At 36.2% G+C, this 27,289-nt stretch overlaps 1 protein-coding gene across 4 annotated transcripts in view; it reads right to left on the reverse strand.

Annotated features, from left to right (window-relative positions):
- The window catches only part of DOCK4 (dedicator of cytokinesis 4), a 250,323-nt gene that overhangs the window by 80,865 nt on the left and 142,169 nt on the right, over window positions 1-27,289 (reverse strand). For all 4 annotated transcript variants that reach the window (XM_071552419.1, XM_071552417.1, XM_071552418.1 and 1 more), the window contains exons 13-17: window positions 21,772-21,897; window positions 6,510-6,634; window positions 4,973-5,135; window positions 4,350-4,456; window positions 3,638-3,794 (exon numbers count right to left, since the gene is read on the reverse strand). In XM_071552419.1, the coding sequence (XP_071408520.1) occupies window positions 3,638-3,794; window positions 4,350-4,456; window positions 4,973-5,135; window positions 6,510-6,634; window positions 21,772-21,897 (678 nt within the window). The remainder of the gene's footprint in view (window positions 1-3,637; window positions 3,795-4,349; window positions 4,457-4,972; window positions 5,136-6,509; window positions 6,635-21,771; window positions 21,898-27,289) is intronic.

Consider the following 27,289-nt stretch of genomic DNA (forward strand, 5'->3'; position numbering starts at 1 on the left):
TCTGCCTATATTCAAATCTTGCCAGGGGTGTTAATGGCAAAAAACCCACATAAGATTCCAAAAATATTTTGCTACCTTAATTCCTTTTGATGGGCACAAATAGTTTTGATGCATTTATATGTTACTTTTTTTATTTTGCTTCCTGATGTGCTAGCATGGAAAAAAACAGATACTTGAGTTGCGTGAACAGTGATGAAGGGTCGCACAAATACATCAGATGCACTTCTCAAAGGTCAAGGACAAATTTATAGGTCTCATTATTCTTTCTGTCAGGAATTTTTCAAAACAAGAATTACAAATCCAGTGAACTGCATTTGTCTTTTCGATAATTAAATGTACTTCCACACTTTATTCTGTTTAAGCCTCAGCTCAAGCTGCAGAGTAACGAGACTAGCTGAAGCTGTCAGTTCATAGCAGGAAAAACACTTTACAGGTTTGCTGGAGGAACTTGTTGGAAGGTAAGCTGAAACTCAGGGATTTGTTGGGGGATTAGAAAGAACGAGAAAGCAAATGTAAGACACTCACTTCAAAGCACTTATTTCAAGGGAAGTGCTAAGGAGGAAAGTCACTGCTGAGATAACATTAGTGACTAGTCCAAGCATAAATGACATGAAGAGAAAATCTGACATGTGAGTCACAAGGGGAACGAATAGCAATGTGTGATGTATTAAGAGACACAAGAATATAAAACTGTCCCCAGAAATAGACCCACTGGGAAAACACAGTTTTGGAAAAGGGAAAAAGTCACTGCTGCTGATTAATTTTGCTGAAGAAGAGAAGTATTTCCAGTGCATTCTCTTAATAATAATCAAGGTCTATATATTTAAAATAGGCTATACATGATCTCCTATCCCTTCTCAAAGTATGTAATTTAAATCCAAAGCACTAGGTTTAATAAGAGGTTTAGAATCATATGTTTTAAAAGTGGTCGGGGATGTTTTTCCATCTCTCTCATATAAATCATGAGACACCAGAAATTGGCTTATTGTAACATTACTGCACTCCAAGAAGAAAAATCTGAATACCAGAACTGGCTGGCAACATGCCTCTTCCAAAAGGCTGCTTTGGTGGTTGTCAACACTCTCTCCAAACTGGGGTCACTCTGGCAAGCTTCCCAGTGTTACTTTTGTTTTACTGATCACTGTTCGGCTCTTTTAAAATGCAGCTAGATGGATTACACCTCTACCTTGCAATTGCCATACTGTATGGCATGTTGCTCTGCTGTTGAACAGCTGCTGACCAGGGATGTGCTGATCAGTGCTGAGAAATGAGTGGATGCCAACTTGCTAAAATATTCTGACTTGCTGGAAGGCTCCTGAGTCTCTTGCAGGCAGAGATCCCTCCTACATGTCAGAAACTAAGTAAAACTACGTAAGTCAAAACAATAAGTTGTTTTGACAACTACTCAGAAGAAAAATACTATGTTCTCTCTCACTCTTTTGGGGTCTTTTTTAGGATAATGAAATATAACTACCCCACTAAGAATATGATGAATAAAAGCTGGTATAGTTTTTTGTTAACATGAACTGATTAACTGTCCAGGATCAAAAGGAAAACTGAAGAAAAAACTAACTGGCAGAACAGAAATATTAGCTAAGGACGCATTCTTAGAAATATGTTGATGAATGCACAGATTCCCCTGGTTAGAAAGTCTCTAAAAATTGATTGGACATAACCCTAATTGCCCCTTCAAAATATCAAGGGTAAGGAAGTTATGGATCCCAAAAACTAAGAGGCAGCGTCCTTCCCCCATCCCTATAATTTTAATATGCATGAGAGCTGATGGCATGTGGGAACAACCAATGAGAGAATGACAGCGGAGTAGAATTTCCCAACAAGCCAGTTAAGCTGTGGCCAGATTCAGTCACACCCTTTACAAGTCTGGGGTTGGGGTTCTCCCCCAACCCACTGACAGACAATAGCACAATTTTCAATTCATTTTCAGGCTGGACATTGTTTATAAACAAAGGCAAATCTCTGAGAAAGAAATTCAGAAAAATCTCCAAACTTAAAAACAGATTAAAAATTGTCAGCCATTTTCAAAAATACCAATACAAATGTTTACTAAAAAGAATTAAACATACAGAACTTTTAATCCTGTGTTTTTTAATACATATGCTACATTCTCTCAGGGACAACTGAAATAATGCTCACATGACCAAATATCCACATGCTTTGCTCTATGTTCATTTTCTGAGCATGCAATAGATTTTGGCAACTTTTTGTTTAAAAGAATGGGGATTTGGAAACTCACCAAGATGAACTTCTCAAAGAAGATCCTTGGAGAAAATATGACCCTGTCTATTGAAAATATTTCCACCCTCTGAAGTACTGCTGAAATAATTGTTAACTCTTTCAGAGCTGAAAAGGGGATCAATATTATTCAGATATTCTACACCCTCTTATTCAGAATATGGTTTAAAAAAGAAAAAGGAGGAAATTTTATGCCCTATGTCACATTTTTTTTAATATTAAGTACGAAATAACTCCTGTACTGTGAACAAAAATTAGTATTATAACCTCTGATAATAGGGCAACTATTTATCAGTGAGACAATTAAGTTCCAGTCAGCACTTTCATGCATGTGTAAGTACCAGTAGATTCATGTGATTTCCTAAAGGCCTTTAACTAAAGGAAATTTGGTCTCTGATTCCCTATTAGCAACCCTTGAGAAAATCTTTTATTGGGTAACTTTTATTATTTTGAAGGTAATTACTATGACAATACAAAATGCATGTGCACAGGGAAATAGAATACTTGTTGTTTGCACACAGTTCTATTTTGGACACTTGCTACTAAAGGGTGAAAATTAAGATGATTATTTAAATTTTAAAAGCGGCTCTAGTTTTTGTTAAACACCTACAACCAATCTGGACACAATTAACAATTTTATCATCATACACAGGAGAAGGGTAAAGGCACAGATATCCACACACAAGAAAGAGCAAAGCAAGGTCTTAAAGCTGTTATAAACATCTTAGGAAAAAATAATACAAAATTGTGGGTATATCAAAGGATGGTCAGAAACACACTACCAAACAAATACACAATATTACGAAATTTGTGGAAAACTGTTCCAGAGACAGATTTTTGTTTCAGTTACAAACGTCAATTAATATGGCAAGTAGCTTAAGAATTTTACCCAGAGCACTGGTAGAGTATAAACTCATGTATTTCCATCTACTGCTCCTTATAAACAGTATATAAGATTGTTTTAAGTAGTAGCAAATGTTTGTTGGCTTAAAGTGAGAAAAAAATACAACAAAAAAGCTATATATGCCTAATTAGAAATAGCTACAGCCTAAAGCTGACAAAAAGTATTTCATAAAATCTCTACAACAAACACATGAAGAGTTTCTCTAAAGCAGCTGGGTTTTGATAGTTGATTCCAAAAGTGCTCCATTTGATTCCAATATCATGTTAATGTGAAAAGCATTCTTGAACTACTTCAAAATAATGGTTTATCATACTGCATTTGTTTCCATCTGGGTATAAAAAAACTTATGAAGAAAATCAGTTTATAAAACAGATAGAACATAAGATATTTTTTAGTACCTCCATGCTTGCTTGGCATGGAAAAGGCTACCTATCACACTCGTTTGAATTCATCATGTTTTAAATAATCAACTTATCCTACCATTTTGTGTGAGTTTAGTGGAGCAGAGAAAGGATGTAATCCAGAAGGACTCTTTAGTGGTTTTTACTGCTTGGCTGTTGTTTCCTAGGGATATTCCCTTTGAAAAGGGGAGTTTGAGGTAGCGACCAGAGTCCTGAAGGTTTGTGTTTTCTTCACACTGTGAAAACAAACCAGTTAAAATAACTGAACTGCACAAAACAATTGACCAAATCTTTAAAATATGAGTCATTATTATTTCTCTGCCAGAAACTGAAGAATTTTCACTATGCTTGTTGCAAAATTTGGGTTTAATCATAGATTCATATATTGACATTGAAATCTAGCGAAGAAGCAACGCTTAAGTGTGGAAATAAGAATTCCACAAAGCTGAAATATCTCTAAAAATTATAACACTGAGTAGATAAATGAGCTTGTCTGATTTTCCAGCTTGAGGAACTCAGTAACAGGGTTCACTTATCTTTGTGAAATCCATTATAAACACAATGTGATACTCTAGTAAGACCTAGGGAAAGCAGTGCACTGAAACAAATACCTAGACTCAATTGCAGTTGGTATCAGGAAGGTTAATATTAAACAATCAGCAATAGATATTTTAATGATGACAAGATGATCATTCATTGATAATCAATACAGGGACTCTCTCAACATCTCTGGGCATTTAAAGTATGTTCTGGAGGAATCATTACAACTAATGACTGTAAATTCAAAATACCTTGTGTACAATGAGCTCATGGGTGCCATCTGGCAGAGTCCTCCCATTTTCCTGCATCAGGGGCACGAAAGAAAAGCCAAACAATTTCTTCTCACCCTTTTCTTTTGCTGAAATGTGTATATAAATAGCAGCACTTAAAGATAATAGCATACATTTTAGACATAATAAATGTATTTAATACAACATAAGAAAGTATATTGGAAGGTATTTGCAGCTTATCAGATGAAGACTATCTTGAATTTCTGTTCTGATTTGCACATTGTCTCCTGCAACAGTCTCACTTTAAATAGAAAGGAGTATTCTGATGATTTAGTATTTATTAACAACAAATAATGTAAGCCACCAAATATGCAATGTTAGCAACATATAGAAGGTTAACTCCCTCTGTGAAAGCTGCCTCTCACACCTTGGAATGCAGAATGCGCACCCACTCATCAATTTTTACCTCAAAATAATCTCTAAAATTTTTCAGAATGTTTAAAAAACTCTGGAATTTTATAAGTAACAAAAAGCATTACAGAGCAAGTTCATGCAGCTGTCTTTTTCCTGAGGTGTTATGGAAACTTGTGTGCTTAGTGTAGCTGTAGCAGAGAGGACGAGCAGAAGTCATGAACAGCACTTACTGGAGCAGTGTCGGAATTCACAGCGGATGTGAGCTCCTCTGAATTTATCCACAGGAATAGGAAGTTTGAGCAGCTCAGCCCATCTGGGACCATTGTTATGATAAAGCACAAAAGAATGGTACTCGCTGGCTGGTGGTTCTCCAGAGCCAAATGAGATAAAATCCTAATGAAGGAAAAAAATAATTATTAAAAATAGATTAGTTCACTGGTAAAATATCATCAAGGACTGCTGTTTCAAGGAAGACTATTTAATATTTACATTCATATCATAAACGTTAGATGTGGTACAATGTTCAGTATGTTAAACCCCTCACAAATAGAAGCATTTTGTTATATTTGCCAACTAGAAAATTAGAAATTACAAGAATCATTCACAACAATCAGAATCAAAGTGTTCTACCTGGGTGATGAGAGAGGCTTACAAACAAATGTGGTGTTCAGTCCCATGACACCACACGGTCTAGCCAGTGTTATATCCAAGCAACCAAGATTGGAACTGAGACCCGAGTAGACCAGGCTCAAGATCTTCAGTCCTCTGAAATAAGCCTGGAACCTCGCCATTATCAGTGATATGATCAGGAAGAAGCAAAGTGTTGGTTTCCTTTGCAACGCCTGTGATGGTTTCTCCATGGCAAGGTAGACAAATGGAGCTGTCTAAGTCCTGACTTAGAGATACCTATTAATTCTCTGTGGGAAAGGTAAGCTGTAGCTGTGCCTGTGTGTATACAGAAACATATATATATATTGCATGCCATGCATTTATGTACATAATCTCACTTTAGATATGAAAACAAGTAAATTGAACCAGGCTATTTGTGTAACCTTTCTTCAATTGGGCATCCCACAACCTGTGAAATCATGCAGAACATGTGAAAAAACCCAACATACAAATAAAATGGAAAAAAAATTATAAAGATGTGTGGAAAAATTTGAAGGTGAACAGAATCTTTTTGGTACAGAAAAAAAGCTGAGAAACAGTCATCTATTAGTAATTAAAATATAAACCAGTTCCTGTTGGTAAGCCATCACCAACAGCAAGCAATCAAATTTGAACAAGGAACACTAATTTACTCTTTATATTGATACACGGTGATGATTTTTGCATCAAAGATCCTTGATTTATTAAAATCAGACACAAAATTGAAAATTATCAAAACACATTGTTCTGTGCAACATAAAAAATTGCATACCTACTAAAAATTATTATGAAATAAAAAATTCTCCAAAACTTGATCTTGCTTCAACATTTTCCAGAATCTTAATGGAATCATTAGTTTTTTGGCTGGCAATTATAGGGATTTATCCCAATCTTGTAATCGATCACAGAAATAAAACAAACATTGATAAAGGTTTATAAGGGCATTTTATAAAGGTTTTAAGCAAAGTGGAAACACATTGAATACCTAAAGACAGCAAAAGATAAACATCTCCTTTCTAAAGCATTTTTTATTCTTCAATGAATGCCACAGAAGATGATTTACATCTAAAAAGTGCATCGAAATTAACTACAGCAAGGAAAAATATACAATAAAGATACCTTTAAAATTTGACCACTGCTGTCCACCACATGCATTGTCACTTCCACATTTCTGGCCACACTCTTCCCTCCTTTCTCAAATTCTCCTCTTTCTACGGTAATATATAAATCATTCCTCATTTCACCTATCAAAAAAACAAATAAAACACAAGGTGTCCAAAAGTCAGTCCAATTTTCTCACTTGTTGCTTTTAGTACTTACGTAGATTTTCATCATATCATACCTGTAATTTATCAGTATTTTTGGATTTTAAATAATTGTTTTCATAAACCAAGAGAAACCCCATATTTTCACCCCTCTCAAAACCCAAATATTATCTGCCATACTAAACTAGGGGATTTTACTCATCTGTTAGGTCTGTTTGGTATCTAGCTCTACCTCATTTGATTCCTTTTAACCTAAGTCAATAATAATGAATTTTCTTTCATTCGTAATTATTATAGCTCTATGTTTAATTGATTACAAGGGTTTTTTCCCTTAATCTCAGAAAGGAAAAAATGAAGAAGTTGGTTTTCTTTCCATTAGAAAGGCAGACTTCAAAGACTGTGAACATCCAATTTGTCTTTGCAATCCAAAAGATCAATACATTTTACATTAACAGATTGTTCCAAAGTTTACTAGCAAAACGTTTGCTTAGTAAGGTTATTATTTGCTTACTGGAAAGGCTTCTGAGACATTAAAATCTACATCAGGACATTCAAACTACAAATCCAATACAGGCTACCTGGTGTGTACAAGTTATTAAATACTGCCAGCATATTTAAATTGAAATTTGTTGCATGTTCATGCAATATCATGCTAAATATTCTGTCAGAATATACACAGATCTTATGGATGAGATCAACGGTAATTTTATTTTAGTTTCAGCTGACACAAACTTCAAAGTTGGTATTTGATGAAAGGAAGAAAGAGTGGTTTCAGGGAGGACAGGACAAGGGGGAAAAGCAGTATTGGTGATGACTGGAGTGTCATGGTAGGGAAGTCCCTGTTATCTTTGAGGATGCTACACCGATTTCTAAAAAGTGTAAACTAATGTAGCTCTGGAAAAACATTACCAGAACTACTTTGAAGCAACTGGACTTCCCTAGTGCAATGCAGAATAAGGAAGGATGAACAGCATCATAATAAGGAGCATTCTCTAAAATGCTTATCTCTGGATTAGGTAGAAAGAGAAATTCAGAATACATGCTTTTATGTAGTGCAATGCAAGCTTGGTGAAAAGGGAACAGCATCTTTTAGCAAAGCAGATTTTCACTCAGCACTGGTGAAAAGAATTCAAGTATGATAGTTTAGTATATTTATTGATGTGCCACTTAGAAAGCAACCACGAGATGTATACCGAGATGTTTACTTGTACTGTGGGTAAAATTAATTAAAAGACATGTAACTTATAAATAATTAGTGCATCTTCAATTTTCCAGCTTCATTTTAATTTGCAAGCAGAATTTGACTTGCTTGAACTTTTCAGGGTACTCTCCTGTTTCCTATTGCTTGCTTTTATTTTACTGCATGCAACTCTTCAGTGATTTTTAAGTACCAGAAACAATGATATTTCTGTAGTCCAATATATTTATAACATTATTCCATCACTGTGTACAAAGTAATTAAATGGTTCCTCCAAAGCAAAATCTAAACAATAAAAAAGTAAAAGAAGAAACTGCTACATTATCAAGCCCTCATGACCCATGCCCATAAAAAAGTATGGGGAAATCTGCTATTGTATTACCTTATTATCAGTTATCTTCTGAAACAACTATGGACAGAGGTTGGAATACAGCTAGACAGAATCAACAGAAACAAATACCAGATGGTTTTCACTTAAAAGTTTTGTGTGAAGTCAAAGATGAAAGAGCTGAACAACTAATAAGTGTGTGTAATCACTGAATCAGTATCTGGTTCCTGGTGGGAAACCAGGTTCAAAATAAGGAAAAGGTGGTGGTTATTCAGGTAATAGACAGCAAGACTTGTGAAACAAACAAACGAAAACAAAACCACAAACAAACAAAACCCACTACAAAAGCAAAAGCAAAACCAAACACAAACCTTTTCAAAGGATGTTGTGAATCTAAGAAATGTATAAGGATGAAAGGGAAGGATGCAGAAACTGGGGAAGAAATATCAACTACATGATATGAAACAGGCCATCATAAGCACTCAGGAAATCCCTAGAGCTGAAAATAGCTGGAGGCTGAGAGAGCATCAGAGGGTAATTACCATACATACATATATGCAGACGCAGTTCTTAACTCTTCCTTAGGTGTGTGCTTACAACACTCAGCTCGATGGGCCCTTGATCTGAATCTGTAAAGTTGTTCTTGTATTCATTCAAGTCACATAACTACCGTCAAAACTAGTAGATTGTGATTATTTCTACATTGCAGTAATATTTGACTATAAAGACTTTAGAAGCTAATACATTATGTTTCCCAAAGAGCTTGCAGCCCGTTGGGTCCTTGCTTATCAGATGCTTTTATGTGGCTTGGTTCTAATTAATGCTGCCTGTTGGTGACTTCCAAGGGTTTTACATTCAGAAAAAATGACTACACACAGTAATCAAAAAAAAGAAGCTTTGTTTTACAGCTGATTTTAGCAAACAAGTTGTAGTTTAAAAATGAACTCAAATGCTACATGCACATTATTATATACAGTTATTATTTTCAATTACCAGCATGGACTTCTTCCAGTTTTCCACAGGGTTTTCACAGAAACATAACCATAACCAAATAACCATGTCCACCACAATTTAATGAGCTAGCCTAGACGAAACTTAGTGAAAACAGTAATTTTGCCTTTTTAAACAAGGTAAACTGTACAGGATTTAAATGAAAATGAAAATGACAGTGGAATGGGATACCCTAACACTGGAAGTGTTCAAGGTCAGATTGGAAGTGGCTTTGAGCAACCTGACCTAGGGAAAGAGGTTCCTGCCCATGGGCTTGGCGGGGTGATGATCTTTAAAAGTCCCTTCCAATTCAAACTAGTCTATGATTCTATACAAAAAATAAGAGAGCATTTTTAAAAGAAGTAATTGGAGCTTCACAGAAGTTAAACAGGCTTTTTAAAATTATGTTTCAATGCATTTTAAGTTTGCTTTTTTTTTAAATGCAAACCTGTTGTGTTTCACACTTTTAATTGCCAGAAGAAATCAAATCACAGGGAAAAACCCCTGAAGAGTAGGACATACTTTTACAAATATTAACTTGCTGTTGTCTTAATAGAGCCTTGGCAGAGTTTGTAATCAGTGTGATGAAAGAACTGTCCAGATGAATTTTTTTCCTGATCTAGATCCATTCAGGAAACTCTGCTCTGTTTTCAACATCTTGAAGAAAATCAAGACATGTGGATCACGTTATTGAAGGAAAATGCTATATTTTCTCCATTATCACATAAGGCAAAATAAACCTAAAAGCAGACTAAGCCTTTCATACTTTATGAGGAATAACCATGTTTTATATGGAAATAAATGGAATATCTTAATCACTTTAACTTTCTCATTGTAGAAATGCCATTCTTCAGTCTTTCCTACCAGAAATTCTCAGTCTAAGAATTGAGACTGTCTGTGTAAAACTAAGTTTGGGCATTCTTTTGTGGCCTCACTTCCCCCCCCCAAAAAAAAAATCCAAACAGTCTACAAAGTGTTCAAACATCAGCAAATTGCTGACTTCATCTATAATCCTTTAACTCATCTTTGAGTTAATGGCAACTGTAATTACACATTTGATTATAAGAACATGCACCATTTTTCTGTGGGATCTTTGGCTTCACCAGTACACCAGACAGATAATTCTGACAGATTAAATCCTCTTCTTTTCACTAAGAGCATCAATTACAACCAGAAGTAGCACTGAAAGGCAAAGTCCTCCTGAATACCAGAGTTCTGAGGTAGTTTTGGTGAGTACCAATGGTATCTTCAGCTAAAGCATCTGCATGACCCAAACACATCTCACAAGTGTATGTGTACTGAGATTGTTACAGTGTTATAGTTGACCAAACATGAGGAATTAACACAGAAACAAGAGAGGCACATTTCAAATAGCACATCAGATTTTAATTACTGGTTGAAATTATATCTATAGAATTGAATCTCAATCACACATGAGACTAAATATGATGAAAAAGGCAACACACTTGTTCCAGCTTATTTCTGTACTGAGAAATAGGAAGGCTGATTCTTGTTGTAGTTTGGGATTATTATGTAAATTCTCTCCCCTGCCACTAACTGCCCATGCCAACAGTTAACAAAAGAAGTAGTTAACTGCTGATCACTTGGATGGGGGCAGGTTTGTCTCTTTGTTTTTGGGGACATCCTTCCTTTTCTTAGCAGAATGGGGGAGCAGTGGCTGCCGAGGAGGGAAGCTGCTCTGCTGGCACTGCTGGGGCTTCTGGCTGAGACGCTGTTTTTCTCCTCACCGCGGCTGTTTCTCCTGGTTCCTGCATCTGGGATCCTGGGCCTCTGTTCCAGCCTCACCACTGCCTGCACTGTCACGGCCTGCCCGCCCCGGCTGGGACAGTGACCCGGGAGAGAGAGGTGTGCAGCTGCTTTTGCAGGACACGTGGTGGTTCCCCACTTTCAGCTTTCTTTTTCCTTCATCTGGGACAAGAGACACAGAGTTCATCTGGGAGCTCACCACTCGTCTGTCTCGCTGGAGAGGGACTGGGAACTACTGGGAACTCACTCCGCAGCCAGCCGGACTGTGACATTTGACACTGCTGAAGTATAACTTCCTCCTGGAGGAAAACCTGCTGGGTTCTGTTGTTGGTTTTTTTTTTCTTTCTCTTGTCGTGTTGGGGAAGCAGTTTGTACTAGTCTGTTTATATATAGCAATTAAGAACAGTTATCCTTCTTGTATTAAATTCCATTTTTTTTCCTTAAATTTTATAAAGAGTGGTGTGATTATTGTGTAGAAGGCCCCCTCCCCGGCTTGTGGGTAAACATTTTGGGTTTTTTCCCCTCAAACCAAGACAATTCTCTAAGTTTGTTTCAGTGAAAACATCTAGTGGTCATTTTCAGCATGAAGTTTGGTATACAGGAATAAGCAATTGAAAACAATATAAAAAATTATGTTTAACTTTTGAGGTGACAAACCTACATCTAACAAAATAGTATGGCATGAAAGATCTAGACCACTTGAAAGCATTTGCTTTAAGAGAAAAGGCAGCTTTTTTCCCCTTTTCTGATGGAGCATTGCCATTCTCTCACTCTGGTTGTGACAGTTCACTTTCAGCTTTCTGAATTCACCAGGGCACCTGGAATGTGTGTGCGATGAACACGCAGATATCAACATCGTTAGGAACACTGCTAGCCAGGGACAAAACCCATTATAAACAGCTTTGTCTAGGACTGTCAGTTTTCTGGGTAGGAAACAACTATCAAATGGTGACCCACACACAAGTTTTGTGAAGCTAAACCACCTAGGTCTCCTTAAAAGTGAAAGATACATCGAGACATCAGCTGACTAAACAGAAGCTGGGGAAAAGCAAATTAAAGAAGTCATGTGCTGCATTTCAGTGTTATCTGAATAATTTTACTGCTTAAAAAAACTGCTTATCTTGGTAAAGCTATTCTCTGTTTACTCTCTCAATATAACTTGAGGTTAACATGTTACAACCAGCATAGGTAAGGCTGAAGATTGTGTACATGTAATGTGAGATGACAAACAACAAAGCAAACAGTTGGTGTTGGTCCCTATGACAGTAGGAAGCAATAAGCTGTCTCTTGGAAAAACAGAACTGTGAGGACCAAGGAGTGTATCTGGGGAAGCTGTTTGTTTTTACTTCCAGCAATAAGGTAATGTGTTGATAAAGGTTATCAGTACATTTTCTCCTAATTACAGAATTGACCCAGTAACTACAACACTTTGGCACTACTTAGCTAGCATCTTGTTATTTCAGCATTACTTAGTTAGCATCCTGTTATTTCACTATCTGGCTAATCAATAGTAGAATGACAAAGTCCTGCAAGAGTTTCTAACATGAAGTGAGGGCTAAATCTGTGTGGAAACTGAAATGCCATAGAATTTAAGAAAAAAAAAAAAAAGAAGCTGCAGTGATGTGGATGATTACACAGTCCTAACTTTCCAATGCAGCACAAGTTCTAGTGCACATTCTGCAGGGTTTGTGAATTTAATTGGAAGTGAAAGGTGCTGAATTGAAATGTCTGGTTTGGTAAATCAAAATGTGTACAGCACAGCATTGGCAGTACCTGCAGCTTTGACCTGGCCAAAATATCTTGAAAGTACTTGTTATGGGGCTGGTAGAGGAAAAACTCCAAATCCCTCTTGCCCCAGCAGTAGGTGCTAGCCAGGTACATTACAGCTCAAAGTTCTGACCTATGAAGAAGGAGAATCTTTGTGACTTCAATCCAACCAGTAATGAATTGTTTGAGGGCTGACTGGGAGCTGGAGACAGAGACCTGATCAGCATCAATTACATGCAAAAGTCTATTATAAGGAGCAGGAGGAAAAGCCAATTAAAGCAAGAAAAACACCACAGGACAGAGTGCTGGAGGACACACTTAGTTAATGGAGGTAAGCCTTCCTGAACCTGACAATTATAAATCACAAATTTTAAATAACCAGTAAAGAGAAAAGAGCCAGGGGTAATTTCCAGGCTGGAGATGACAATGCATGCTCAGGGATCCTATTATGTCCACTACACAGTTTCATTATGGGATGGCTCTGCAGGCTCCCTTTCCTTCATACATTGGAGGTGCATCACTACTGAGGACCTGTGTACAAGCACTGGTTTGCAGCTGCTCAAAAGGTGGAATCCAGCTACAGGAGCTACATGTAAGATATCCCTAGCTCAGAGAGGTTTGAGTGTTACCACCGAACCTCAGGTTAAAGGAACAACACAGGTAATCACTAGTAAGGAGAAGGTCAGATCAGTGCAAGTGTCAGAAGAACATTTGTATGAATGTTTATACTTCTATTTTTTCTAGAAACACTTGTACCTAACCTCAGAAGCAAAGTAATGATCTTTCATCACAAAACTGGTTCTAAACTTACGGTAAGCAAGCTGTGAGTTGCAACTGCAACACAGATATTAAAACAAGACTTTTCACATATTCCAAACACATATAAAACTGTAGAATCTCTTGTAGCATATTAATATGAAACAAGGCTTTCAAGCCGAAGATAGCTGTCAAAGATCAAAGGAGCTGTCTTTGCTAGAAAGAAAAGAGTTTAGTTTGCCAGCTAGCCTCAGAAAACTTTCTAGTGAAATAAATTTCAATGTGATTATTTAGTAGTGTAGCAAAACACAGCATGACTGCATTTGAACAAGCAGCTCTGATAGTTATAGCTGTCCTGACAGAAGCTAATAATTTAAAAATAATTACACAGAACTCACCAGGAGCTTTTGTTAGGAACTGGTTTTTTGAAAGCTTTGCTCAGAATTATAGGTCCTTTAGAACCATAAATAGAAAAAGAGCAAATAATTATTTTGTTTAGAGAAAGTTTCTGTTCATTCACATTTCTGTAAAATACAAGCTAATGAGATGCTTTGTTTTATACTCTAAACATCACTTGAGCAGCTCTTAAAACAATTACAGTTGTAAGGACTGAAAATCTCTGGATGTGGCACAGACAAAATGGTATTCCCCAGGATGCAAATCTTGTGGATGCAAAACATTTTGGAGAAAAGATCCTTAAGCTACTTTGTAGAATGAGGAAATAGCTATGTAGAAACTGCCAGTGGGAGGAACAAAAAAAAAAAACAAAAACAAACAAACAAAAAAAAACAACAACACACCAAAACCCCACAACAATCAGAAGGTGATTTTAACTTGAGGATAGGGCTAAGGAACCTTAGTACATCTTGTCTCCTAACCTTCAAGTCAATCCATGCTATGCCTTTGAGCAACTAGGGTTGTTCTATGACATCCATGGTGATATACTGACAATAACAAGCAAAACTGGAAAAGACAAGAAGAGGAAATCTTCCACTCCGTTTTTAACCCAGTACACTCAGAACTGGCAAAGCCAAAGTTACATTAAGAATAAGCAGTTTATAGAGATACAAGGAACAAGGCAGAAGAGTACAATTCAAAAATAGGTGGCCGTAGTCTGGCTGATGCAGCACTGACCACCTGTATTGCAACTTGTTGCAATTTAGGCATGTAGCCTAAATCGCAATAAGTTACAGTAAAAGCTCACTATATTTGCAGTAGTCACAACCTGGAGGATGTAAATACTTAAATATAAAAATATGTGTGTTAGTTAATATATATATTGAGGGGTGGAGGTCTGAGAAGAAAAGATTAAGTCCTGGAATAATATAGCAATACTAAACTCTTGCTAATTCCTTTTTCTGACAGCTGACCTTTGATGATTTTATAGATTCATAGCATGATTTGGGTTGGAAGCAACCTTTAAAGGTCATCTAGTCCAAATTCTGTGCAATGAGCCGGGATATCTTCAACTAGATCAGGTTGCTCAGAGCCCCATCCAATCTGGCCTTGAATGTTACCAAGGATGGGACATCTGCACCCTCTCTGGGCAACCTGTGCCAGTACTTCTACCCTTTTTTAAAAATGAGTGCAAAGTTTCCCTTTTTAGCCACTACTTCACCTGACTGCCATGGCTTTTCAAGTATCATGGACAGTGGCTTGGCAACTACAGTAGTCAGTTTCTTTAGGACCTTAGGATGCATCTCATCATGTCCCATACACTTATGTATGTTCAGATTCCTCAGGGGGTTTCAAACCTGATCTTCTCTTTCAGTGGAAGGAACTTTGCTCTCTCTAGTCCCCACCTTGAGATTTATCCACTTGAGAGGTGTGGGAAGAGAGACTGACAATGAAGACTGAAGCAAAATGTTGTTGAGTACCTTAGCCTTCTTTCTTCTTATATGTTGAGACCAGTTTACCAGTCATGTTCATCACAGGAATTATGCTTTTCTTGACCGTTCTTTTCTGGCTCAAACACCTTTGCAAGTCCTTATTATATTTTGCATCACTTGACAGTTTCAGCTCCAGCTTTGCCTTTGCAATCCCATCACTGGACAATTTCTTGACTACACAACTAGACAACATCCCTGTACTCTTCCCAGGACACCCATCCTTATTTCCACTGCCTGTACATTTCTTTCCCTCTTGCACTTTAGTTTGATCAGCAGGTCTTTACTCAGCCATGCCATTCTCTTGCCTTCCTTTCCTGATTTCTTACACATTTTATTTAACTTAAAAAGAAAATCAATTTAAAAAATCAAGCAATCTAAGATAATTTATGAAAACTGTAATACATCAGGATGTTATCTGAGAGAAGGGCGTTCTTCAGGGGAGCAGCTCAGAAAGACACACAGGCATGCTGCATTTCACAAAGAATTTCCTCACTGTAGAAAGTAAAATCCCATTACTGAATCAATTTCCTTTTTGTTTTGTATTTTAGAAGATACTGAAAGACTGACTGGCTGCTTATCAGGGAATATTTTCAGCACTTGTAAACAAAGGGGCAAATCTCATTGACATGCTTGAAGCTGCCAGTAAACGTGTTTGAGATTTAAAGACTGTGACAACCACCAGTCAGCTGTCTGTTCACTGCTTTCCCCCACAGAGCAATACCTCAGCTTCTCCATTATTGTGGCAAAGAATAACCTTCTTATTTGCAAGAGAATTTTGCACAGACTACAATATTTACTATTCATGAGTAATATTCACACACGACTCTAGAATGACAAAATGCTGTACTTGGTGTTTAAATATATACATATAAAGAAAACGTCTGAGATTGGGACCCTCTGGGGTGATGCTCAATAAAATCTTATTTGGAGCAGGGTGAATATTTACATTTAAATATATGATGGGGTGAGCAGAAAAAACTAAGACTATTTTTATTATTCATAAACTGGTAGCTAGTTTTTATATTATCGCTGATATCCTTGTTATATATAGCAAACACTAAAACAACTCTGCATGTGTTAGGATTTTGGGAGCATTGGTGACTTTGGTAACACTACAGCCTTTTTGCTATTAGATTAAGTGAGGTTGAGCATATAAGTCAAAGATAAATAAACTGATTCTTTTGGTCACTTTTCTCAGTTACTCTACTTTCACTTTTTAATAGAACATTATCTGCATTTTCAGCTTTATTACAGAAACTTCCAGCAAACCCTAAGAAACACTCACCACAAAAGAGCAAATGAAATAAATGTCCTTTATGAGGGATTCTTAAACTGCAATACCTTCAGATTTCAAATTGATTATAGATCAATTGACTATGTAGTCACATATTAGTATCTTTTTGTTTCTCTCTGGTGACTTGTAGAAAAGATAATTCCTTTGACAGATACGATCAGAGCTTTTAAGAAGTATTAAAATAGGATTTGAAAAGCAAAGGATATTTGCCATAGTGTACCAGTTTTGTGAAAGGTCAAAATTCAGGGTTGTCTATACTCCAAAGTATTACTTAAACAAATTTTGTGTAACTAATATATTCAGGCAATATTACTTTCAGTGATTAAAATACGTATTTCTGGATTCTTGGAAATCAGAAGAGCAAACAGTGGCAGGTGTTAAATTTCGACTGTTTGTACTCCATACAGGATAAAGAAGTTTGGGAAAATTTATTCCACTGCTCAAGGGAGAAAAAATGTTTCAGTGTGTCAGACATATATTTCTTCTCCTAGAATCAAGAGCTCTTTACTAAGTCCAAGTTCACTGGCAGACACAGACACATACCATGATGAAGAGAACATATTCCACAGCTTTCTTTACATTTTTGCTCCCCAGACTCTTATTCTCTGTTTTGAAAGAATGAATATGCCTCTTGTCAAAATCACATTATTGAAAAACGCATGTTATCACAAATATAGCATTTTGGGAGATCATTTATATAAAAGACATTTCATTTTAAAAAGCTTCATTTTAAAAGCTTCTGAAAATAGCAAGAAAGGTTGGTGTACCTGCACATGAACAGAATAAAAGACCCTATAATAATCCAGATGAAGAAGTAATTAGTATATTCAGTAGCTTTGAAAGACAGGATTCTGACAAAATTTAACTGGACAGCTTAAGGATATCTAACAAAGTTAAAAGGTGACAAATATAAAGCAATGCAAATGTGATGGTAAAAAACTTCAGTTACTTTTTCTACATTAAGCATATGAAAGATTAATTTAGGAAACTTTAAAGCATCTTAGGCACTGCATTCTACCAAATAAGCTTGAAGAAATGAAAATTCCACTACAGAAATTAATACTGCAGCTTCATGTAGAGTCCTTAGAAATGCTACTTGTGAAAATTTATCACACAATTAGAAAAGGACTATAAAATTCTGGGCAAAGGATTACAAGCCAATACTTTTCCAGTCAGGACTGACTAGCTCAGCTATAGGTACCAGTGTTAGAGACAATGTAAGCTTAGGCACGAGGTGAGCAATGTAAAACCATTGTAGTGACTCAGCAATTCTTGAGCTTTTTCTAATACTATAAGAGTTTAATCATTTGGATTACAGAAAGAAATATAAAATCCTAACTTTAACTCAAAGCATGTCGTGATCAAATCTCAGCAGTAGTAATGGCATAAGTTTAGATCATAAGCTGAAAAAAAGGTGTCTATAACTAACTGATATCCACCTATGTAAGTCTTTTCAGATGTCATCCAGCAGGTCAATTGTTTATACGCTGCGGTACATTTTATAGACTAAGACATTTTGAGTCAAGCTGCTGTTCTCTGTAAGACACAGAGACTTTCAAAATCAAATCTTCTAAGGCTGTTTTAAATAAGAACTATCTGATCTTATTACTTAAGTACAAAGCTGCATAGAGAAAGTTTGTAGATAAAATTCCAGGAAATAAGGGTTGGATCTAACTCAATTATTTAGTGAAAAAAGTATTCTACAGGAAGACATGACAGTAGTTTACTTTATGTGCTAATGTCTCATACTGAATGTATTTTGGCTTTGAGTGTACAGAGCAGTTAAGGTGATGACTGTCAGTAAACTACCAGTAATAGAATTAGCACTATTAGGAACAGTATCGCTGAAATACAGTGAAACAGATGCAGTTCTGATCTGGTAAGAACAAAAATGGAAGATGTGAAACTACATCTTCACTTACCACACAATAGTTTACAGTCTGTTTACAACTGGCAAACATAGCAAGGAGCTATGGCTCCACCAGTTAAGTCCTCATTCAGACAAACAGCTGTACTAGGGTTTACTATAATTCCAAAAACCCCAGACAACATAACTAATGATCAGGCTTACTTATGGAATTAGATATCTTCCATAAAGATGCAAAAGAATATGTATATGCATGTGTGCTAGAACACATGCACATATGCAGCACTGAAGTTATGCACTGATAGAGATGCTCTAGGTCAAATTTGGAAACAGATTCCATAAAGAGTATACTAGATAAAATAGCAAAGATGGTAAAAGTACGTATAACAAAAAAAAAAAGGGCTTTTACCTCTATGTATGGGCCTCTATGTAAAGGGTTTTTACCTATTATGTATGTTAATTTAACTTACAGTCCTCCTCAAAAGTATGTCTGTAAATATCAAATGCTAGATTTTATATAAATTTATATTATATAAATTATAATGATGTGGTTGTCTGATCTTTTAGGAAATGGTGAACACAGTAACTCTGTGTGGAAGCACAGTTGTCCTTCAGTGTTGTACAAAGCTCTTTGAGAATACTGGCTTGTGTATCTGCAGACTACCACACCATAGTGGTGAAATAGAGTGTACTAGTGGTTGCATAAAGTCTTCCCTGAAATTCTGGTCAAACCCAGAAAATATATATTGATTAGACTCAGAAGATGATGTCTTCACTGCCTGTCCTCCTTCTTTCAGCTAGAATAAAGTAAGTTACCTATTTCACAACCTTTTTGAATCAGAGCCATCGACTTTTTTCTCAAGTCATCTACTTCATTTCCTAAAACACTTGGAGTTCTTCACTAAAAAATTCCAGAGATCCTGGATAGTGCATTCTGTGGGTTCTCCCTGTCAAGCTGCAGTGACACAAAAAGCATTACCCTATAAAAACATGCATTGTTATTGTCAACAAAATTCTGGTTTGGCACATATGTTGATCCTAGTTACTTTTAACAGCATAATCTCCACAGAGGAAAGGATTAATATGACAAAAAATGAAGGTCAGAGAGAGTTTATATACACCAGAATAGAAGAGAGACTTAAAATACTGCATTTATAAAAGAGATACTGCAGTTTAGCAGCATGAAGCATTTTGCATTGAATAATTCAAGAGAGTCTAGTTCAGAATGCTAACCTAAGTGCTAATTAGCCACAGCAACACACTTACGTTCAACAAAAATACAAAATGATCCAGTTAATGACCATTTCTAGTGGCAAAAGATGAAGTTACTCAATTTATCTCTGAAAAAAGAGACACTACAAGAGAAAAAAAAATAAAGTGGAGCTTTAAAAAGCATTTCAAAGGCTAGGTTCCTGTGGGCATTTCAGTGCCTAGGGCATACTGCTCTGGTTAGCCCTTGAAACTCATCATTGCAAGAGTGAGATGATTATTTCTCTTTAGGAGAAATCTCTTCTATGCCAGTAAACACAGAACAGAAGTTGTACGTTATTTAAACTGAGGTATGCATACAATTGGACCAAGAAAGCAGTATACCAGCACCCACATGTTATTCTTTTTAACTGAAAAAAGGGACTAACCGAGCCTGCACAACTCTTTCAAACTGAGTCAAGAGATTCCTCCAGCAGCTGATTACACAGTACTCTGTTATGTTTTTCACAGTTTGATACATCACATTATTTCTCAGCTGGAAAGTGAGTGGATATGAGAGCTATTTATAGAACTTAGAAAACTTGATAACACGGAGCAGGAGGTCACTAAATCATAGATAAATGGAGAAAGGATTCTTAATGGGAGTTATAGTGTGCTCAGTAAAACTGTTTCCACTGTTATCAGCCATATTATCTACAACAGCCATTTGATTCAAATTACATATCCAACAGTAATACAACAAATAAACCCTAGCTAATAAGCCATAAAATTTCAATTGAATGCTTTCATTAAGCATACATATATAAACTAACTTCAAATTAAATGGCATCCAGCTCATGCATTTTATTGTTCTAAATATTGCAGTCACACCAGCAGAGTATTTTCACAGTAATGCTAAAACTGTTTTAACAACCTGTGTTATGTGCATATTTTAAGTAATCAGTACTGCTGACCAAGGATGCAGAAGGACAGGTGTTTAATTGTCAGTAGGAATACAAGAGTGAATTCTCAGTTGTCAAGTTTCAGGCAGAAGTTTAAGGGAAATACATGCCCATAGCTAAAGCTGAGTCTCATTACTGTGTTTGAAATGCCTATTTAAGACCTTCTTGATTAGTGAACTATTGAAATTTATTTATTCTTGCCTCAAAACTGAAGTTTTCTTCTGATTTAGGTCCACAGGAATGCAAAGACAGATCTTTATATGAAGAAGACAGTCTCCATTAAAAATCTGCAAGTCATGAGGATGATTTATATTTGAGAGAGTCAAGATTGTGTATGTGAACTCAGCTGAAACTAGGATGTGAGCTCCTCCCTGCAACATTTCTCAGCAACAACCTAACACCATACCCATGCCAAACTGGTCTGCTTGCAATTATGCCTTTCCTTTAAAGAGACATTTGCCTTTTAATTTCCATAAACCCATTACAGTTTTTAAAAATTTCATTTCGGTAATAGAGCCATAAAGCATTTTATGATCTTCTTCCTATGTTTGCTGTTTCACATTCACAGTGACACAATCTTTCCACCTTCCTTAGCATCTGTTTAAGTATTTGCATATTTTGGCATACAAATAAGCCAAATGAAGTCTCTACGTCTGTATTATTATCCATTTCCTGTTGGTTTCCACTATTGGGGGCACAAATCTCATGCAAACAGAAGCTGTACAGTACCACTGAAATTCTCTTGAGCCTTTATTTAGCAAGTTACCAGCTCCTAAGAAGAAAATGTACTACTGGTTGCCTTTTTCTCTGCATAAAGCTCAGCAGTCCTGCATTCAGTCATCTTCACTTCCATATAGTGAGCTTTCATCTCTCAAAGAAGACTACCATGGTCGTATGCTCCTTTGACATTGGCATAGTAACTATACAATGTATAATGTAATGGGGCCACTGGGACACAGTTTTCTTCTAACTTTATGAAAAAATACTAACATAAAGGTCTCTGGAACCGTTTAAGAAGTTTCATAATACCATACTTATTTGGAAGACAGCTGAAAATCAAGTAATTGGCTCATTAGTTCTTTTACTGCTTCTTGAGATACTTTAACTTACCAGGCATTATAATATTGGAAAAACCTAGTTTCCTTGTTATGGATACTCCATGGGTAAATCTGGATGTATACTCTCTCCTAATTTGTTCTATATCTCCATGAAGTAACTGAAGAGAAACTGCCAGACCTGAAAATGAAGAGGAAAACAATGAAAAATAAGACATTCAAATAGATTATACTCATTACTACTTCTTAACAATTATATATACTTGCAAGTACATGTGCAATCCTGAGAACACATTAAAATCAGAGAAACTTCTGTTATGCTAAGCCAACCCATTTCAATTTTTAAAGGTATTTGGGAAGGGTACCAACATCCAAAAATCAATAAAGACTTGAATCCAGCTACCCATGATAAAGGATTAGCAAACCATTACTGATGTGAAACTGAGCTATCACGATGTGTATCAAAATTATCTCAATAATATCTCAATCAATAGGGCTGGACTGAAGTCAACTAAAAAAAAAGAAATATAAGAAGGTAAATTTAGAGAAATTTCAATCATTAATATTTGATACCATTTCATTTTTTCACTTCTTTCAACACAATCCCATCTTCATCGATATGTAAGAAAAAGTGTACATACAACAGTCCCGCGCTGTGCGTAAAATATGGAAGTCTCATTACTGTGCATCGCTTAACCTGATACAAAGTTATACAATTTATTAATCAAAAATCGGAAGAAACACGTTCTAATAAACCAATATAGCACAAACAGTGTTTTTTACTTAGGAACAGTACTTTCATGATGACTGAAATTACAATCTTTTCTCAATATTCATCAGATTTCATCAATTATACTCTTTCTTATATTTGCTAGAAGACATGCAATATGCAAGGTTAGTCATATAATAATCTTCCAGTATTTATTCCTCTAGAAGCAAGGAAGCATAGCTTCATCTACTACATCTGCAGTATACAAATAAATTGCAAAGAGCATACTTCATTACAACTGAGATTAACAAAAACAAGAGGCATCTCTTTTGGTTATTTCAAATCTAATCTCTGAGGCAAGAGTCAGAATGATACAGCTTGCAAAGATTAATGTTCCCTGACCTTCAACAATACTACAGCACCTCATGTATCAACACACAGATCAAGGAGAAGATAAAATCAAACCCTTCATATATTGGAGATAAACAGACAACTCAGAGGAGTCTGAGATTAAGCTAAGGCAAATAACATGTACACACAGACTGAACAACAAGGTCATGAGTCCTTTTGGCTTTGAAAGAAATTTCCCCTACAACCATGTTACTATTTAACTGAACAAATTTACTTGAAATTTAATGGTTCCTAAAAGGAAAGCTTAAAAAATCTGTACTATGTACTGCCAGTCCAGGCTACTGCAGATCAGATATCTAATTACCATGACAACTTTTCATATTTTTCTCTTACCTGCACTTACAATTTATTATTTTGGCACCTCCAGAGAACATGATACTCTGAGCAAACTCTCCTTATGAAAAACAGCTCGCCTACACATACCCAACTGAGTACATAAACAAATCTTACAAGGAAAAACATTCACTGAAATCTATTCTATTTTAAGGACTATATTTAATGCCATGGACGTTAATTATTTTTGTAGGGATATTTGTTCTGTGGTTATCCAGTGAACATTTTAAGGAAGTATGCCAATTTTGTTGGTGTAGGTGAAATCACACTGTGCCCAACTGGTGGTACAGGAGCTTGGTACAAAGTTATACAGGCAAAATTCAAGCTATGTTGGAGCAGGTGAATGGTTTTTCATTGCTGTATGGGAAGAGCTAGGCAGGGTATATCTCAGTTATAAATATGGATATTTAGCCCACCTCCAATCTTGCTTCTTTTATATTTTAAGAAATTGGTATACATACATATGTATAATCATACCCCCATATGCCCCTATTGCACTGTTTCCTTGAAACCTAAAAAACTCCTGCTGCAAATCACATCAACAACAGCATTAATCAGATATTGTACACCGCCTGATGTTGAGTCAAGTTATTGTGTTTTCTAAACAAAAGCTGAAGACCCCAAATCTAATTTTCCTTAAGTACAAATTTCACAAATTTTCTTGAAGAATTTTACTTAGCTCAAAAACAAGATGCCAAGAAACCGCATCAGTGGCAAAACTAATTTGAGGAAAAAAATCTGTCAATCAAGAGTTGAAGTACTTACTCATGTGAGGCCAGAAAGACAGTAGAACTCTGCATTTCATGGCCTTTATTGTTAGAAAATAAAGAACCATCTCAATACATCCAAAAGCATCAAGAAAATTACCCAGTGAACACACTTGAAACATGGGTTAGTCAATTTGCATGTAGTTTAGATAAATCTTTGGAATATAAACAGTACGCATTCCCCAGCTCTTCATAATAATGAAGAGCCCTGGATTACAGATGGCAAAATTATTTTTAAATGTTATATGGTGTAATGAGAGCAGTAAATAGGAAAGACTAGAAATAAACCAGAATGAAAGCAGGGCAAATATGTACAGGAAAGAAAGCCTGAAGAAACTCCAAAATTCAAGGTTTCAAGTTAATAATTTTTCCTCTGAGGATCCAGTTGCCAAATGAAAGGGCAATGGCAAGAAGGGAAGTGGAACTGATAAATCTGGTTTAGAGTGCTCAAGTTAGGAGCACATGGACTTTACATAATCAGTGAAAAGATGATTCCCAGTTAAGCATTTGGATTGCTCTCTCAAAGCTCCACTAATTTTGCAAGGAAACCAGGCTTCCCTGAATTATGGACCTAAAATCATAAGAGGCATACTCTTACTGAAGTATAAGAGCCAAGTTACAGAACAGGTTGTTTGAATTCCCAGTCATTTGTTACATTCAGGATGTTGAGATGGGCTAAAGGAACGTATTGTACGTGAAACGTCAGGGATTTATTTATAGTCCTAATGAAAACAGCAACAGTTTAATCAAAGAGCTACCATTAGTCCATTTACAATGGTACTTACACACTCCAAAACAAAGACTGTTAAAATTACATATATACACACAATCCAGTATCTACCTCATGCTCACCCTTCCACTGACCCTCTGAGTCTTAAGTTCAATGGTTTCAATCTGCAAAGATGGGATATGGTGATTGTGTTATCAGCGTCCCAAGTCCTTTGCCATGAGAAGTAAGATGTTGCCTGTTTCTTCCTTCTGTTTTCTAGGCTCCTCTTGGACTCATTTTCATGTTTGTTAGTGTGATTTACGTCTTGTTATTTCTTCACTAGTCTACTACTCCATATTGCATATTAACTGATCATATATGATGGGGTTTATATATGCCACATATCTGTTCTTTCTTCTCTTTTTTTCCCTAAAACTGGTTTTATTCTGCTCTCAAGGTCACAGTATTTGACGACCAATAACTGGCCACTGGTGAGCTGTTCATAGGTCTGGGGCCTCTGGTATCATCCCATGCCAATACTTTCAAGGTGTCAGTTATTGCCACATGCCTTTACTCTTCTCTTTTCCATTTTAGTCTAGGGTTATAAACAGTTAACCCTACCCAGAGTAACTACATGTTACAACTATTTGTTAAATACAAAGCATGTCTACCAAGGTGGGTTATACCACACAACTGCACAAAGCTAAGACATAGCAAGAGCTATAATAAAGAAGATAAAATTTATTAATTTTTCTTTAGATACATGCTTTGACAAGTCAAAACACATCTCCAGGCAGATTAAGACAAGTTCAGCCAGCTGAAGCCAGATATATAATATAGACCTTGTTTTCAGCTAGACACAAAGCCTGTGGCCAGTTGCAAGCCACAGCAATCCCATATTTATGGCCCTATAAAAATACAGTACACTTGCCAAAGAAAGTAGATACCCATCATGACTGAGGAACCATGTATTTGCAATAAAAGTCATGGGGGAAAGGTACTTTAAAAAGATGGAATAATTCACATTTTACAAGGGACTACAGCTTGCTTCCTTATTCTAAATTGAGCTACCAGACTATCAATGAGATTTAACTAACATAACTTAAAACATACTGACATATCACAGAACAATTCAGATTTTCAGAAGGCTGCAGATTCAGCTGAAGAGGGACTCTCTCAGACACACAAAGTGGAACAAAAAATTGATAAGTTGAAAGGCATCACTGTTAAACTACAAGAGGGGAGATTTAGATTAAATGTTAGGAAGAAATTCTTTACTGTGAGGGCGGTGGGGCACTGGAACAAGTGGATGTCCCATTCCTGGAAATGCTCAAGGCCAAGAGGGATGGGGCCCTGGGCAATTTGATCTAGTGGGTCATGTCCCTGCCATTAGCAGAGGGGCTGGAACTAGATGACCTTTAAGACCCCTTCCAACCACAACCATTCCATAATTCCATGATTCCTCACCAAAATGTTACCGGAATTTTGCATAATACAACTGCCAGAAGGTCACTGAATTCAATTTATAAGTGATTAAAGCTATCACTGTGAAGAGGAAGGGGTGGAGGGGAAATATTACTGTTCCTAGAAAGGAGGCTTAATGCTGCAACAGTAATGACACGGGGTCGAGGTAGGGAAAGCTTCCAAATAATTTGGTCAGCAGCCAGCCTGGGAGAGACAGAGAAGACAGTCACAGAAAATGAATACAGTTAAAATAATGCAGAGAGACTCTTTTTGTGTATGGAGACAGAAAATTAACAATTTTCATTAGCATTTCTCCTATGGAAACATGACTACCTTTTCTGTCATGTAACGAAGCTAATATCCTATAATTTTGATTTATTCCACTCTGATGATGTATGTCAATATCAGTTCTTTCTCATCTCTTTTCATACACGCAATAAAGTGATCAGCTTTAGAAAAAATTAGAGCATTTCACAACGGACAAAGCCAAATAGAAACCTGCAACATGCCACTATACACTGCATCTGACTGTGGCTGATAGGATCATTGCACCATCTGTGACACCTAGGGTTGATCCAAAACTTCATAACTATACATCTTCCATTTCTAGAACAGTAGGAGCTAAAATATAACAATGAAAATGATTATCCAGTCTCTGAAGGACTGGCACATTTACATTAATTAAGTACATAGTCTAGCTTTGTCCCCTCAGAAAAAATTTCAATTATCTCCCTAGTGGTAATTAAAACCATTTGTGTTAGTTATAAGTCTTTATTTACCCTAGTTCTGAAAATACTACTACAATATTCTGTGTGGAACTGAAAATAAATCTGCTTTTATTTTTTTTGGAAGGTAATGAAATTTCTATTAACTTGTACTAAAGTTCAGCACAGATTATTTTTATCATTCAGAAGAAAGAGTATGCAGAAAAATGACAAGCTGCTGAATAAACATTCCAGGTTTTTGTTAGATTTGTCATTTTACCTTCAAACAGCTTTTGTACTGCTTTATTGATTTCTGCATTTAATTATAACAAAAGGCAACTGTTCATTATGCTTTTAGACCCTTTATTTGCATTTGAGCTTCTGTGGGGAGAGGAAAGCACTTACATTCAGCTTCTATCTACTGGCAGCAGAGAATCCAAGATCATAGTAAGAAGAAAACGCCTAGCAGCTGCTCA

This window comes from Pithys albifrons, chromosome 3 (genome assembly GCF_047495875.1).
Source record: "Pithys albifrons albifrons isolate INPA30051 chromosome 3, PitAlb_v1, whole genome shotgun sequence".
Classification (NCBI taxonomy): domain Eukaryota; kingdom Metazoa; phylum Chordata; class Aves; order Passeriformes; family Thamnophilidae; genus Pithys; species Pithys albifrons.